The following is a 15,130-nucleotide window of genomic DNA, read 5'->3' on the forward strand; positions in this document are numbered from 1 at the left end:
GGAGCCAAGGCTCCAGGATTTGTCCACCAAAGGCACCTGAAGGAGTGTCCCAGAGCCCCGCAGGGCTGAGGGGAGGCTCAAATCTGACTCAGTTATGCTGTGTGCTGCCCCTGGGGTTTGTTGGGTCCTTTGTGAGGCATGAGCACCTGGGTGGGGGTTGGGGACCACGAAGCCTGCAGTAACTGTGAAGGGGCGGGGCTCAGTGGAGAAAGGAGGAGTCTAGGCTTTTGGCCAGGAGCAGAAGAGGACCTTTCCAGATGTTGGGTGATTCAGTGGCAGAGTTAGAAGAGATCTTAGGCGTCATCTAAGTCAATCTTCATTTTGAAGATGAGACCAACTCAGCAAGGTTAAATGATTTTCCCAAAGTCACACAGCAATTCCATAGCTCTTTCTTTCTTTCTTTTTTTTTTTTAAAGGGCCACCCCCCGGCTGGCATATGGAAGTTCCCAGGCTAGGGGTCTAAACTGAAGCTGCAGCTGCTGCCTATGCCACAGCCATAGCAATATAGGATCCGAGCAGCATCCGTGACCTACACCACAGCTCAGGATAATCCAGATCCCTCACCCACTGAAGGAGCCAGGGATCGAACCTGCATCCTCATGGATACTACTCGGATTCGTCGCCCCGCCAGGACGGGAACTCCTCCGTAACTCTTTCTCTTTAAGCTCCCAGCCCGCTCTCTTCACAAGTAGGTCCCAGAGAAATCGTGCATGGTCAGCACGGCTTCCTGAGACAGCTAAGTGCCACGTTGCTCTTCAGTGAGAGTGGCCAGCGCCCCAGAGGCCTCTGTCAACCCCACCCCCAACTCCCCCTACCTTTCACCAAGGGGAAGAAGCAGTCCATCTCCACGCTGCTTCGGGAGTGGGAGATGCACAGGGCGCTGCTGGGGACCAGGCCCTCCTGGGGGGGGCTCCGCTCCGTGGTGCGGACCAGACACCAGCCCGGTCTCTCGCTCGGCCGCTCCAGCAGCTCCACGGTCTGTCCCACTTGGATGCTCAGCTCGCTACTGTGGCCCGCGTTGAAGTCCTGGAGGACCACAGTCAATTCGCAGCCGCCAGAGAGCTTGGGGGTGCGGTAGGTTCAGAGTAAAAGAGGACATGGAGGAAGGAGGCAGAGGTGGAGGGGGAAGTAAGTGGGGGCAGAGTGGGCATGAGAGCAGAGGAGAGGAGGAAAACAGAAAAGATGGGGTTCAGGGTGCAGAGAAGGCAGAAGATGGGAGAGGAAGTTGGGAACAGGAAAGAAAAGAGGAAAAAACAAGAAATTAACAAAGTGTCATTCAATCACTTAGCCATTCTAGCCGCAGTAACAGTCTGCAGCCTGCCCAGAATTTGCTCCCAATTTCTTCTTGTTTGGTTGGAGTTATTTTCCTTCTTTCTTTCTTTTTTTTTTTTTCTTTTGTCTTTTTTAGGTCTGCAGCCATGGCATCCCCGGGCTAGGGACTGAATCAGAGCTGCAGCTGAGGACTATGCCAGAGCCATAGCCACAGCAATGCAGATTCAAGCCATATCTGTGACCTACACCGCAGACTGCAGCAACGCCAGATCCTTAGCCCCCTGAGCGAGGCCAGGGATTGAACCCGCATCCTTCTTAACCTGCTGAACCACAACAGGAACTCCCTTTCCCTGATTTCTTTACCAAGTTTCCAGCTAATTGTTTCCTTCACCTCTTTCCCCAGGATGTCCCTTTACTTCTTCCAAGGGTTCTGCCTTGTGTCCCATGCCTGCCTGTTACTGCCACCCCTCAGACTCTTCTGGGTATCATTGCTAACACTCTCACTCTCACTTGATTCAAGTTGGTATTGGGAATAATGAAAAAGGCCACCACCCTTCCTTCTGGGCCCTGCAACTTTTGCCACCCCCCCACCCCCCACCCCCCCCACCCGCCGCTGGTGCCATTAGCATAAAATGGAGGCACTAGTGACAGGAAAAAAGAGTAAGTCCTCTACTCAAAGGCAGAAGCAGGAGACTGTTTATCTGGAAGGGGAATAGCTCTGCTTCCTGCTGACTTGGCCACTGGGGACCATGAGGAAGAGCAGGAAGACGGGAAGAGAAGAAGAAGGGGCACATCTTTCTTAGGAGCCATCCTTGGGGCTCCAGCCTGTCCTCCCCCAGGCCTGGCACCACTTCTGGGGCAGAACCAGTAAGACCAGGCATAGAGTCCCCAAGACAGGAACACGCTCTACTGGTTGAACCTGAGACTTTCACTCTCACCACGAGGAAACCCTTAGTTAGTCCTTTTTCTTCTAGAACTCAGCACAAAGCCTCCTTGGAAGAGCTGCTGCCCTTAGGGGCAGGGTGAGGAGGGAGGGGTGGGAGGCCTAGGGGCCACCTCAGCAGCCTGTTGTCGAAGGGTCAGGGGGAAAGCCCCCACCAGCTCCAGGGAGCTCTCCTTCAGGCTGTGTTGCCAGAGGCCAGCTCTGGTAGCCAGGGAGTGTACACTTTCCCAAAGGAGAGGGATGGACGTTGGCTTTTGCAATGGAGACAGCCTCTTTGTCCCTTCTTTCAGGGCCTGGACTGCTCAAATTTTATTGGCATAAGTGGTTGATTATATAGACAGTTTTTCACTACAGATTACATCACAGTGTTAAAAGTACATTGGTTAACTTTTACATGGTACAGCAGCTATACATCACGTCCTAACATCTTTGTCTTAACTAAATTTAGTGAGTACAATTTAAGGGCAATTAGGTACAATACATCATGTGGAAAGGAGGAGACTCAGTACAAATCATCCCATGGCCAGCAAGTCTCCACAAGTTGAAGAGGTCACGGACACAAGAATTTGGCATTCACAAATCTTGTTTTTAGACTGGTGCTTATCTTTAAAGTGTTATGGCAAGGAGACAGTGTAAGAAAATATAAACCAACTTAACCAGCTATCACTTAAAAGCTTCTATAACTCATAGCTAGGTGTCTTTTGGTCAAGAATAATATATTCTAACTTCTATGAACCTCATTAAAATCCTAACTCTAAAGTTTACTATATAACTAGTTAGTAGATAAACACTATGTTTTTAATTAAGTTGGATTTAAATAGGGGAAAGTCCTTTAGAATGAAATTTTTATTATATTCTCGTTGCAATTTTGTTAAATCACAAATCACCACAGGAAAATAAGAATGGAAAATAAGAATAATAAGTAAATAATCAGGAAAGACTGAGGAAAACTGAATAACAAATAAAACAGCAGGAAAGACTAGGTCACCCGAGAAACAACCCATGTTCTCCAGCGCAAACATGGAAATTGCTTTCCCAGAAAAGCCCCAATTCTTCCCCATCAACATCAAAGTGAGAGCTGTGTAACCTGAGGCCTGCCCTCGGCTTGTACCGTGCAGGCAGGCTTTCATCCTGACCAGAGGACCACCTTCGGCTTGTACCGTTCAGGTGAGCTTTTTTCCTGACCAGAAGCCCACCTTCGGCTTGTACCGTTCAGGTGAGCTCCCTTCCTTGGTTAGGAACCTGCCTTCAGGTTTTTCTGCCGTCAGGCAAGGTCCTTGTTTTGCGTTCCTGCATTTTCTCGGCTCCCTGCAAGGCTGCACCTCTCTGGGCTAAGCCTTCAGGGCTGCACTGTCTGTGCCAGCGGCTGCACTGCTGCACTCGTCCAGATATGTTGGGTAGCTATTTCACACACGTTCTGGGAGGCTTCTGCGGAATGGTATGCACAGTGAACCTCGTGGTGCGTAGGGGATGGACAATATGCCCTGGGATCAAGAGCTCAGCATTCAGGGCTGTGAGGATTTCCTATTAAAGGAACTTGAATGGTGCAGTGGGCTTGAAAAGGTTAACCTGATGCATCAGACTGATGGTCACAATACGCCCCATCACCAACCATGGAGCACGGAGCCCACCCTAAACACATTTCCACAGGTGGACACGGTACTGCCGTCTGGGTTAGATCAAGAGAAACTGTAGGGCAGAAGGTGGGAGAAGGAAAGAGAGAGAAGAAATAAACATGCTTTTGGTTCATTTTCTCCATTTGACTTTCCTGGTCTCATGAGGTACACAGAGCCCGCCACCCCACTCTCCCAGTGCCATCTCCCCTAAATGTCATCTAGAGAAGGATGCTGTGGGATGGGAACACCTCAAGTCTGAAGAGGGCTTTTCCAGTGTGTAAAGTACCTTCACATAAATTATCTGCTCCATCTTCATAACAACCAGGGGTTATTACCATCTCCAGCTCTTAGATCAAGACACTGAAGCTCAGAAATGTCAGGATCAGTGATTGGAACATTGAGTATGTGTCAAAGTCACCTAGGGGGTTATCAAAATTGCTGGTGGCTTAACTGGCCCCTCCCCAGCTCCAGCCCCCAGTCACAGATTACAATTCGGGAGGCCTGGGTTAGGGTTCAGAATTTTTTTTTTTTTTTTTTTTTTTTTTTGCTTTTTAGGACTGCACCCATGGTATATGGTATATATATGGAAGTATGTGTGTATACACACACACACACACACACACACACACACACACACACCCATGGTATATATATGGCAGTTCTCAGGCTAGGGGTTGAATTGGAGCTACAGCTGCCACCTTGCTCCACAGCCACAGCAATGCAGGGTCTGAGTCGCATCTGCGACCTACACCACAGCTCATGGCAACTCTGGATCCCTGACCCCCTGAGCAAGGCCAGGGATCAAACCCACATCCTCATGGATACTAGCCAGATTTGTTTCCGCTGTGTCACAATGGGAACTCCCAAGAAATGCATATTTTTAACAAGGAACTTCCCCTACCTCTGAAACTCATAATTCTGAAAAGGGGTCCCTGGTTGACTGTGTGGGAAATAGTGGCTAGATGGTTTTCCATAGTCATTCAGCTGGGCTTGAAGCCAGACCTGGGCAGCAAATCCCATGCTCCTTAAACCATATACCACAGGGCAAATGAAGCACATATACTTAGGTATATTTGTGGTTGGAAGAGGGGGGAGGCAGGTGGAGAGAAGAAATTAATGGTCTGAGCTATTGGGCCTCTCAGGGTTTGCTTGACCTACATTAGGTCTCTTAAACTTTTGGGGTTGCAATGTATATCTCGACCAGTCTACACTGCAGAGGAATGACTGTATCAATGACACACACATTTTACCCTGATATTCTCTTTAGTTTTTTTTTCTCAGTTGCTGGTGGCAGCCCACTAAATTGATTCCACTTTCCTCTAACGGATCATCTGCAGGATGCTAGGCTAGGTGACCAGGAAATTTCCTTAACTCTGAGAAGTTCTGTCCCTGAGCTTCTATGCCTCTATGGAGGGTGAAATGTGTGCTGGGGTCCAGGGTGAATGGGGCCTGAAATGTAACCTGCCCCCTTTCTGGGGAGGGGTGTGGCCCTCTGCAGACTTTGAGGCAAAACAGAGGGGAGCCTGAGGCTCAGCTGCAAACAGTGCAGCGGGTCATGAGACACAAGGCCCACCACCCTTTGGATGCGTTACAGTCAGATTTACCCATGGGCAGGTAAGGGGGGCCAAGGTGGGGGCAGGAGAGGATAGAGCCTGGCTGTGTGCTTCTTCAGTTCAAAAATCCAGTTTCAGGAGAAACACCACTAGGTGGTGATGTTTGCCTCCCACAGGCTGCCCAGTCCACAGACCAGGTAGGAAGTGGAAGGTGATGGATGGGCATTTCTGTAGTGCTCAAGCTCTAATCCAGCCAAACCCATTATGGGTCAAATATGGGATGGATGTCCTGGTTCCCCTTGGTACCCTGGCCCTTCTCTGCATGCTTTAACTGTCTGCTCTTTCCCCTGCTGCCAGCCGTCTACCCATCAGGACTGTCTTACCTCAGCCTCACCCTCTTTCACCTGCAGGCTTCCCTCTGAAGTCACCCCCTATAGCCCTGACAGCAGGCAGCTTGCTGACTTTCCCTGCACATCAGATGTCCTGCTCCCCAATGAGCTGAGTTATGCTCATCCTCAAGGAAGACAAAGCTATTTCAGATTCTTCTCAATGCATGCATAGCAGAATCACTTTGTTGCGCAGCAGAAATTATCACAAAATTGTAAATCAACTATGCTTCAATAAAACTTTAAAAAATGAAAAAAAGACAACACACATCCACCAAAAAGACTTATATAAGAGCTCTTTTATCATCGTAATACTTCTTCTTCTTCTTGTTTTTTTTTTTTTTTTTTTTTTTGCTTTTTAAGGGCTGCACGCACCTATGACATATGGAAGTTCCCACAGCCACAGCCACAGCAATGCGGGACCCCAGCTGTGTCTGTAACCTATACCACAGCTCATGACAATGTGGGATCCTTAACCCACTGAGCAGGGCCAGGAATCGAACCTGCAACCTAGTCAGGTTTGTTACTGCTGAGCTCCAACAGGAACTCCGATAATCCCAAGTTTTAAACACTGATTTGATTATTTGGATGAATGAGGTAGGCTAGGATATTTAAACCTTCACTCAATAATAAATACTCATCTATTGAAAACCAGCTGCTGTAGAAGATCAAGAGAGCTACCCTCACCTGGACAAGATAGTTTTGAAGGTGCACTGCGTTCTAATCTCAATCTAAGTTTTATATTACAAAGATTTTCCAAATTCACAAGTAAAGGTGCCTTTTAGTTGGGTTCATATGTGTTCATTTTCTAAATTTATTTCACTATCCAATAATGTAAAAAGGAAGAAAATATATTCCTTGGGGGGAACAAAAGCACATAAGAAAATAATAACAACCAAAGGTAAAGGAAATGGTTAATACCAACAACAACAACGAAAAGACAAAGCCAGGATCAGGTGCTCTCTTTAAATAGTTCTCAAGAGAGAAGCATGCCTTGCTGTGAAGACCCTTTTTACTGACAGAAACATTAAAAACTCGACTTTTCCCTCTGTTGGCAGGGTCCCTGTTTCTCTCAGATGACCCCTCAGTAGCCTATTCTTTTGGTCTTTTCATGATACACATTGGGTCTCTTCCACCAGGTCATTGGTTACCCTCTTAATGAACAACCTTCTCATGTGATGGGCATTCTTAGCCCCATTTCCCACCACCTCAGAGGTCAGAGGTGACTCGATGGACACCAGGAAGGGCGACCATACCCTGTTCAATACTCGAAGGCCACATCGTAGTTTTACTGTATATTTTTAAACTCTCTGCGGTGGATGCTTAACCTCCAAGCTAGGAGTTTGATCCTGCTCCAGATTCTAAACCCAAACTTATTCCTGTGGGAGAAATGCTGGGAACCTTGAGCTGACAGCACAGGCTCAGCATGAGCTCAGGTGTGTTGGAGTCTTCTCTGACCTTGAACCCCTTTTCTGTAATCTCTCACCTTTCTCCCTTCACAGTGTCCCCGACTCCAGGAATCAGGTGCAGTCTGGCCGTGGCGTGAGTCTCTGGGTGAGACCTGCTAAACCTCTTGGATGCCAACTGCTTCCTGCATCTCCTGCCATTGTCCCTGAGCCAGTGTCTGATTCTTTCCCTTCCTTTCACAGCCTCCTCCTTTCTGTGTATAGCCATTCTCAAAGGAGTGGTTCCGGGAGTTCCCGTCATGGCGCAGCGGTTAAGGAATTCGACTAGGAACCATGAGGTTGAGGGTTCAGTCCCTGCCCTTGCTCAGTGGGTTAAGGATCCGGCGTTGCCATGAGCTGTGGTGTAGGTTGCAGACTCGGCTTGGATCTCGCGTTGCTGTGGCTCTGGTGTAGGCCGGGGGCTACAGCTCCAATTAGACCCCTAGCCTGGGAACCTCCATGTGCCGCAGAAGCGGCCCAAAGAAATAGCAAAAAGACAAAAAGAAAAAAAAAAAAAAAAAAAAAAAGAGTGGTTCCCCTCCTGCCAATCCCTGGAGGGCAGGTTTCCATCCTCCATCCTCTGCGATGCTTCCCAGAGGGCAGGAGGAGCACCTCAGGGCCTCACAGTCCTTCTGCTCCTCTGTGACCACCATGTCGCCTCCTTTCCAGCATATGTCACTACACGCCACAGGAGACTTCAGAACCGCCCTTGGTTCTTGCTCATATTCGCCAGAAACTATTGCTTTCATTTTGGTTCATTTTTGCTTGGTTACCACTTGGAGATTAACCGAATCTCCTTCTTGTGTACACAGTGTGAGCTGGATTACTTCATGAGCTTTCCCACATCATAGAACATGATTGTTCCCTGCAGGGTTTCCAGTGACATTCAGAAATGTACGCCTATACCCCACCCAGCATTCCACTGTGGTCACCTCAGGGCCTCTGCTTCTGTGTGTTCCGCTAACCCGATTCTCCCCAGGCAGCATTGCCTAGTGGTAAGGGCAGGGGCTCTGCAGCCCCTCACCAGCTGTGGGACCAGGGGCAAGTTATTAAACATCTTGGCCTCAGTTTGCTCATCTGTAGAATGGGGGTAATCACCTACTTCATAGGTTGCTATAAAGATTAAATGAGACAATACTTTTAAAGTGTTAGATGAGGTAATACTTTAAAAATACTTTTAAAGCACTTAGGACACTGCCTTGAGCGGAGTTAGCTTTCCGAATGTTGGTTTAAAAATAAATTCTAGCAGTATTAATAAGTTATTGTTATTTAAATTTTGAAGGGAAAGTTGGGAGTAGAGAAGAAATAGGAAAGAGAAATAAATTTGATTAAAAATTTGTCTGGGAGTAGATTGTACTAGATGTACATAGGTCTGTATATTGTTATGTAATGATTATGTAATGAATTATCACATAATTATTATGTCATGCATTATTACATAAATGAATACTTTTTTCTTTTAAAAAAAGTCTTAATGGAGTCTTGCCCTGACTCTGACCAACTAGAAGAACTAGCCCCAGCTCTCTAGGGAATGCAGACACCTTTAAGGGTTCTCCAAGTCAGCACACGTGCTTTTTCTATTAAAAAAAAAGGGGGTGGTGGGACCCCAGATTCACTAATGGAAAATTAAGACTCTCTCCTGCCCTTTTTTTTTTTTTTTTGCTTTTTAGGGCCGCACCCACGGCATATGGAGGTTCCCAGGCTAGGGGTCTAATCGGAGCCATGGCTGCTGCCCTACACCACAGCCACAGCAAGGCGGGATCTGAGTCGCATCTGCAACCTACACAACTCACAGCTGGATCCTTTTTTTTTTTTTTGGAAAAGCAAAAAAGAGATTTATTAAGGCATCAGAGGGGCACGGGCTGAGCTCAAGATGGTGCCAGCTGTGACTGTGAGGAGGTGCTAAGCTTATAAAGGACCTGTGGCTGGAGTTCATGGCAGAAACATGTGGCAGGAATGACAAAGAAGGAGGAGGGAAGGCCAAGGGAGCAGTAGGTGGGGAGGGGTAGGTGGTCGAGCCAGTGACAGAAGGCAGTTAATCCTTGTCGGTGGTTAATCTATGCTCCACATTCTGGGAAAGGGTGTAGGTCTTGTGCTGGGCTGTACCCATGTTCACAGCAGGTCTCCAAGGCCAACAGTCCCATTCGGGGTGTGGGGTCTGTCTCCATCCTCCAGGGAACCTATCACTTCTTTTTCTACGTTTTCTATAGGTAAAATTTTCTTTCTCCTGATAGCTTTCTTGTTTGATTTTTGTAGTTTGATATGCATACATGTAGCTTTTTGGCATTTATCCCAATTGGTATTTTGTGAGCTTCTTGGATCTGTGGTTTGGGGGTTTGTCCTTAATTTGGAAAATTCTCAGCCATCACTCCTTCAGATAGTTCTTATATTAACTATGTTTCCTTATTTTCTGGGTCCTTGCTGCTTGGCATCTTGAGCCCCTCTGACTGGGGAGAGACTTCCCTCCCAGGGTTAGCTAATTCCTAGAGATGGCTAACATCCCACCCAGGAGTACATCTTTTATACACAAATCAATCATTCCAGAGCCCATACCCCCAGCTACCTCCTGTCTTGGACTCTCACCTCAAGGCCACCTCTTCCCCTGCCCTAGTCACCAAGGGGCCAAGTACCAGACAATTCAGGACAGCTCCTACGCCCCCTGAAATCATTTAAACTACACGAATCCTAAGCCTGCTTAACTTGCCTCACCTCTTCCTTCCCTTGTAAACCAATCAAGGCTCCAGTCCACATTTTCCTTCTGCTCCCTCTGCCTCCTGACTGACCCTGGTGCTTCCCCACGCGCCCCTCAGGGCATGTGCCCCCTCCTCTTGGGAACTGTGAATAATAAGCTTTTTTTTTTTTTTTTAATGGCAGTCATTCTGGTCACATTATACCTGAATAATAATAAAACATATATATATATATATATTTGTCTTTTTAGGGCCACACTCGAGGCATATGGAGATTCCCAGGGTAGGGGTCAAATCAGAGCTACAGCTGCTGGCCACAGCCACATCACAGCTGGATCCTTAACCCAATGAGCGAGGCCAGGGATCAAACCTGCATCCTCATGGATGCTAGTCAGATTCGTTTCCACTGTGCCACAACGGGAACTCCCTGCCTTTCCATTCTGCCTTGCTTTCCATGAAGCCTCTATCTGAAGAGGTTCTCCTTCCCCATGAGCCTAATGAGCACAACGCCTGCCACCCAAGCCTGCTGATGACTGTGGACATCCATTTCCCACACGGCTTTCCCAAGCTCTTGGATCTGATGCCCTGACAGATAAGGAATCCTGCTCAAGAGCACCCATCAAATAAGTCAGACCTTCTGCTCTCCTGGCTGCCTGCCCTCCAACTCCCTCCATCTAATCCTTCATCAACACTCAGGCAGTGCCAGGCTAGACGTCTGTGAACTGACATCTGCATGTGAACAGCAACTCAGGAGGCAAAGCTGATCTAGACCATGTGAAGCTGGAAGGTGTCTACTTGGTACAGTTTAAAGGATACTGGGAAGGCCTGCCAACTCCTATTCAAAATTGTCCTTCTCCCGCCAACACCCCCTGCAACTGCTGCCAGTGACTGGAGCCCACCATCAGAGATTAATTTCATTTCATTATGTCATGTCCCTGACCATGAGATGCCTCAAAGCGGACCATATTTACGATTCCCTTCCAAGCAGAAAGACAGAAGCATCATACAGATGACAGACCGCTGTATTCCTCTGACTTGAAGCATGAAAATGTTCACAACACTATTTTTTAATGAGAAAAATTTCACAATGACAACACTGAAAAGCCCCTAACACTAGAATATACAAATCTAACAGGAAGGAAACGGTTCTATGATTATGATACATCCACTAGGTGAACACTTAATTATGCAGCCACCAGATAGTTACGACGCTTTATAATAGCTGACAGATTGCTTATTGCATCCAGAGCAAAAAAGGAAAAAAAGACAGGATGTAAAGTTGTTTATATAACTGTGTGAAGAACGTAATCAACAACTTCACGACTCTATTCAGAGGAAACTAACGGGAAGGAAATTCATCAAAATGTTAAAATTGGCTTTGTTGTGGGGAATCTGGGTAATTCCTACCCCCCCTTGCTAATTTCCACTATTGCCCAATATTCTCTACCTCAGTTATTTATAATGAAAGTAACAAAGACAACAACAATAACAACTTGTTATAAGACAAGTCAACAATGTAATGGGGAAAAAATGCAAATATTCTTAGGAGGCATAATACTTTCAGGATGGTGGATGGATGGATAGTTCCCAGCTTTGCTCCAGGACCACTGTGGGAGCTTCAGGAAAGCTGCTGTGGATGCCTCAGTGTAGAGGCTTCACAATCTGTCCCTGTCAACCTCTGCCCCCACACTGCGGTGAAACCCAGATGAGCTCTCCTGAAACTGGGTCCCTTTACTGGAGTTTGGGGCTCTGTTTTTATCTTATTTATTTATTTATTTATTTATTTATTTATTTATTTATTATTTTTGCGTGTAGCATGCAGTGGCTTAATATGGGATCTCAGTTTCCAGACCAGGGATTGAATGCAGGCTGCAGTAGTCAAAGTACTAGACCATCAGGGAATTCCTCTCAGTTCTTTCTGTTAACTTTTTTTGCTGCTGTTGTTGTTTTAGGGCTGCACCTGCAGGGGGTTGAATTGAAGCTGCAGCTGCCAGCCTACACCACAGCTCATGGCAATGCTGGTTCCCCAACCCACTGAGTGAGGCCAGGGATCGAACCTGTATCCTCGTGGATACTAGTCGGATTCATTTCTGCTACGCCACAACAAGAACTCCCTCTTTTGTTAATGTTTTGAGGCAGAGGAGTGACACTCTGTCTGGGCATTTGAGGGACACTGCTGGGGACCTCTGGGTCATCTTCAATTTGCACATTGATGGCCTGTGGAGCTGCCAGGTCCAAACAAGTCTAAAGCTGATGATTTGCTTTATCTTTGTTTGCTGGAGCTGGGGCTGCTGCTGACTGCAACTGAGGGGTTGCTTGGTTTAGTTGTCTTCCATGGTGCTGAGGTGGAGGGCGGCCTGCGGTCAGTGAAGGTCCCTCAACTGCATAGTGATTAATAGTGGGAAGCAAGCAGGAGCAGGACATGGGAGACCTTGGTGCTGGAGTGACACTGGGAAGATCCCTTCCCCTCGCCATACCTGAATTTCCTCTTTCTTAAGATGAGGAAATTGGACTCCAAAGCCCCTTCTACTTTTTTTTTTTTTTTTTGTCTTTTTGCCATTTCTTGGGCCGCCCCCGTGGCATATGGGAGGTTCCCAGGCTGGGGGTCTAATTGGAGCTGTAGCTGCTGGCCTACGCCAGAGCCACAGCAACGTGGGATCTGAGCCAGATCCCAGTGGCATTTGCGACCTACACCACAGCTCATGGCAACGATGGATCCTTAACCCGCTGAGTGAGGTCAGGGATCAAACCCACATCCTTATGGATGCTAGTAGGGTTCACTAACCGCTGAGCCACGATGGGAACTCCTACTTTTAACATTCTATGAGCAGAGGGATGGGCTGGGGGTTTGGGATGGAAATGCTGTAAAATTGGGTTGTGATGATCGTTGCACAACTATAAATATAATAAAATTCATTGAGTTAAAAATCATGGACTTGGAGAAGAGACTTGTGGTTGCCTGATGGGAGGGGGAGGGAGTGGGAGGGATCGGGAGCTTGGGCTTATCAGACACAACCTAGAATAGATTTACAAGGAGATCCTGCTGAATAGCATTGAGAACTATGTCTAGATACTCATGTTGCAACAGAAGAAAGGGTGGGGGAAAAAACTGTAATTGCAATGTATACATGTAAGGATAACCTGACCCCCTTGCTATACAGTGGGAAAATAAAGAAAAAAAAATTATGAGCAGAACAGTTTCTTTTTTCTTTCTTTCTTTCTTTTTTTGGCCATGCCCATAGCATGCAGAATTTCCTGGGTCAGGGATCAAACCTTTGCCACATCAGTGACTTGAACTATAGCAGTGACAACACTGGATTCTTAACCACGAGGCCACCAGGGACCTCCCAGAAAAGTTTCTATATTTACCCTTAACACACAACCCTATTTGACCTTCTGGAGCACTTCTCATTAACATATTGCCTTGCTTATTTGTTAACTTATTGGTTGTCATATCTCACATCAGAATGCAAGATCCAGGAGTCTAGAGGGATGCCTGGTACATGGCAGGTGATCAACACCTACTGAACACACAAGTGAATAAATTCCACAAGATATTGTCTGATATGGAGCTGAGATGTCTAGTTACAATGCCCGAGAGGTCTCTCATTGGCAGGCTACCTATTCCTGTCAGTGTCTTCTTGACTCCACTGTTTATGGGTTTATGTTCTAAGATCCTTTTCAAAAAATTATCTTACAACAACAACAAAATTATCTTGTCATTTAATCAATGGCCATATCTCTATACTAATTCCTAAATTTGACAAAAACAACATAATGGGCATTGTAAATCAACTATAATAGAAAAACTAAAAATCATACAAAAAAATAAGGGGGAGAAGTTTTAAATCTACAGAAACAAAGAAATGGGAGATATAGTAGACAAGAGAAGTCAACATTAAAATTTAAAACCTTTTTCATTTATTTAAAAATTTTTAAAAAATTTTATTTTAGGAGTTCCCACTACGGTGCAGCAGATTAAGGACCTGGCATTATCTCTGGCATTTGTCTCTGACACTGTCTCAGAATTGCCAAAGCAATCTTGAGGGGGAAAAAAAAAAACCCAAGCAGGAGGCATAACTCTCCCAGATGTCAGGCAATATTACAAAGCTACAGTAATTAAGACAGTTTGGTACTGATAAAGAAACACACATACAGACCAATGGAATAGAATAGAGAACCCCAAAATAAACCCAGACACCCATGGTCAATTAATCTTCCACAAAGGAGGTAAGAAAATAAAATTGGAAAAAGACAGTCTCTTTAGGAAGTGGTGCTGGGAAAACTGGACAGCTACATGTAAATCAATGAAACTGGAACACACCCTCACAACATGTATAAAAAATAAACTCGAAATGGCTTAAAGATTTAAACATAAGACAAGATACCATAAAACTCCTGGAAAAGAACATAGACAAAACACTCTGACATCAACCATATAAATGTTTTCTTAGGTCAGTCTCCCAAAGCAATAGAAATAAAAATAAAAACAAACCAATTGGACCTAATCAAACTTAAAAGCTTTTGCACAGCAAAGGAAACAAACAAACAAAAACAACCTACAGAATGGGAGAAAATATTTCAAATGATGCAACTAACAAGGGCTTAATCTCCAACATATACAAACTACTCATACAACTCCACAGCCAAAACAAAACCAAAAACCCAATAGAGAAATGGGCAGAAGAACTAAATAGACATTTCTCCAAAGAAATAGAGATAGCCAACAGGCACATGAAAAAATATTCAATATCACTAATTATGAGAGAAATGCAAATCAAAACTACAATGAGGTACCACCTCACACTGGTCAGAATGGGCATAATTCTTAAGTCTACGAATAAATGCTGGAGAGGGTGGGGAGAAAAGGAACCCTCCTACACTGTTGGTGGGAATGTAAATTGGTACAACCACTAAAACAGTACGGAGGGACCTCAGAAAACTAAATATAGAACTACCATGTGATCCAGTAATCCCATTCCTGGGCATATGCCCAGAAAATACTTTCATCGAAAAAGATACATGCACCCCCTCTGTTCACTGCAGCACTGTTCACAATAGCCAAGACACGGAAACAACCTAAATGTCCAACAACAGATGAATGGATTAAGAAGATGTGGTACATATACACAATGGAATACTACTCAGCCATAAAAAGGACAAAATAGTGCCATTTGCAGCAACATGGATGGAAGTGGAGATTCTCATACTAACTGAAGTAAGTC

General features: G+C 45.8%; 1 protein-coding gene across 1 annotated transcript in view; it reads right to left on the reverse strand.

The window, feature by feature from the left end:
- KALRN (kalirin RhoGEF kinase) overlaps positions 1–15,130 on the reverse strand; it is a 623,278-nt gene that overhangs the window by 149,089 nt on the left and 459,059 nt on the right. The window contains 1 exon segment of the mRNA XM_021071254.1: positions 816–1,062. Coding sequence (XP_020926913.1) covers positions 816–1,062 — 247 coding nt within the window.

This window comes from Sus scrofa, chromosome 13 (genome assembly GCF_000003025.6).
Source record: "Sus scrofa isolate TJ Tabasco breed Duroc chromosome 13, Sscrofa11.1, whole genome shotgun sequence".
In the NCBI taxonomy this organism is placed as follows: Eukaryota; Metazoa; Chordata; class Mammalia; order Artiodactyla; family Suidae; genus Sus; species Sus scrofa.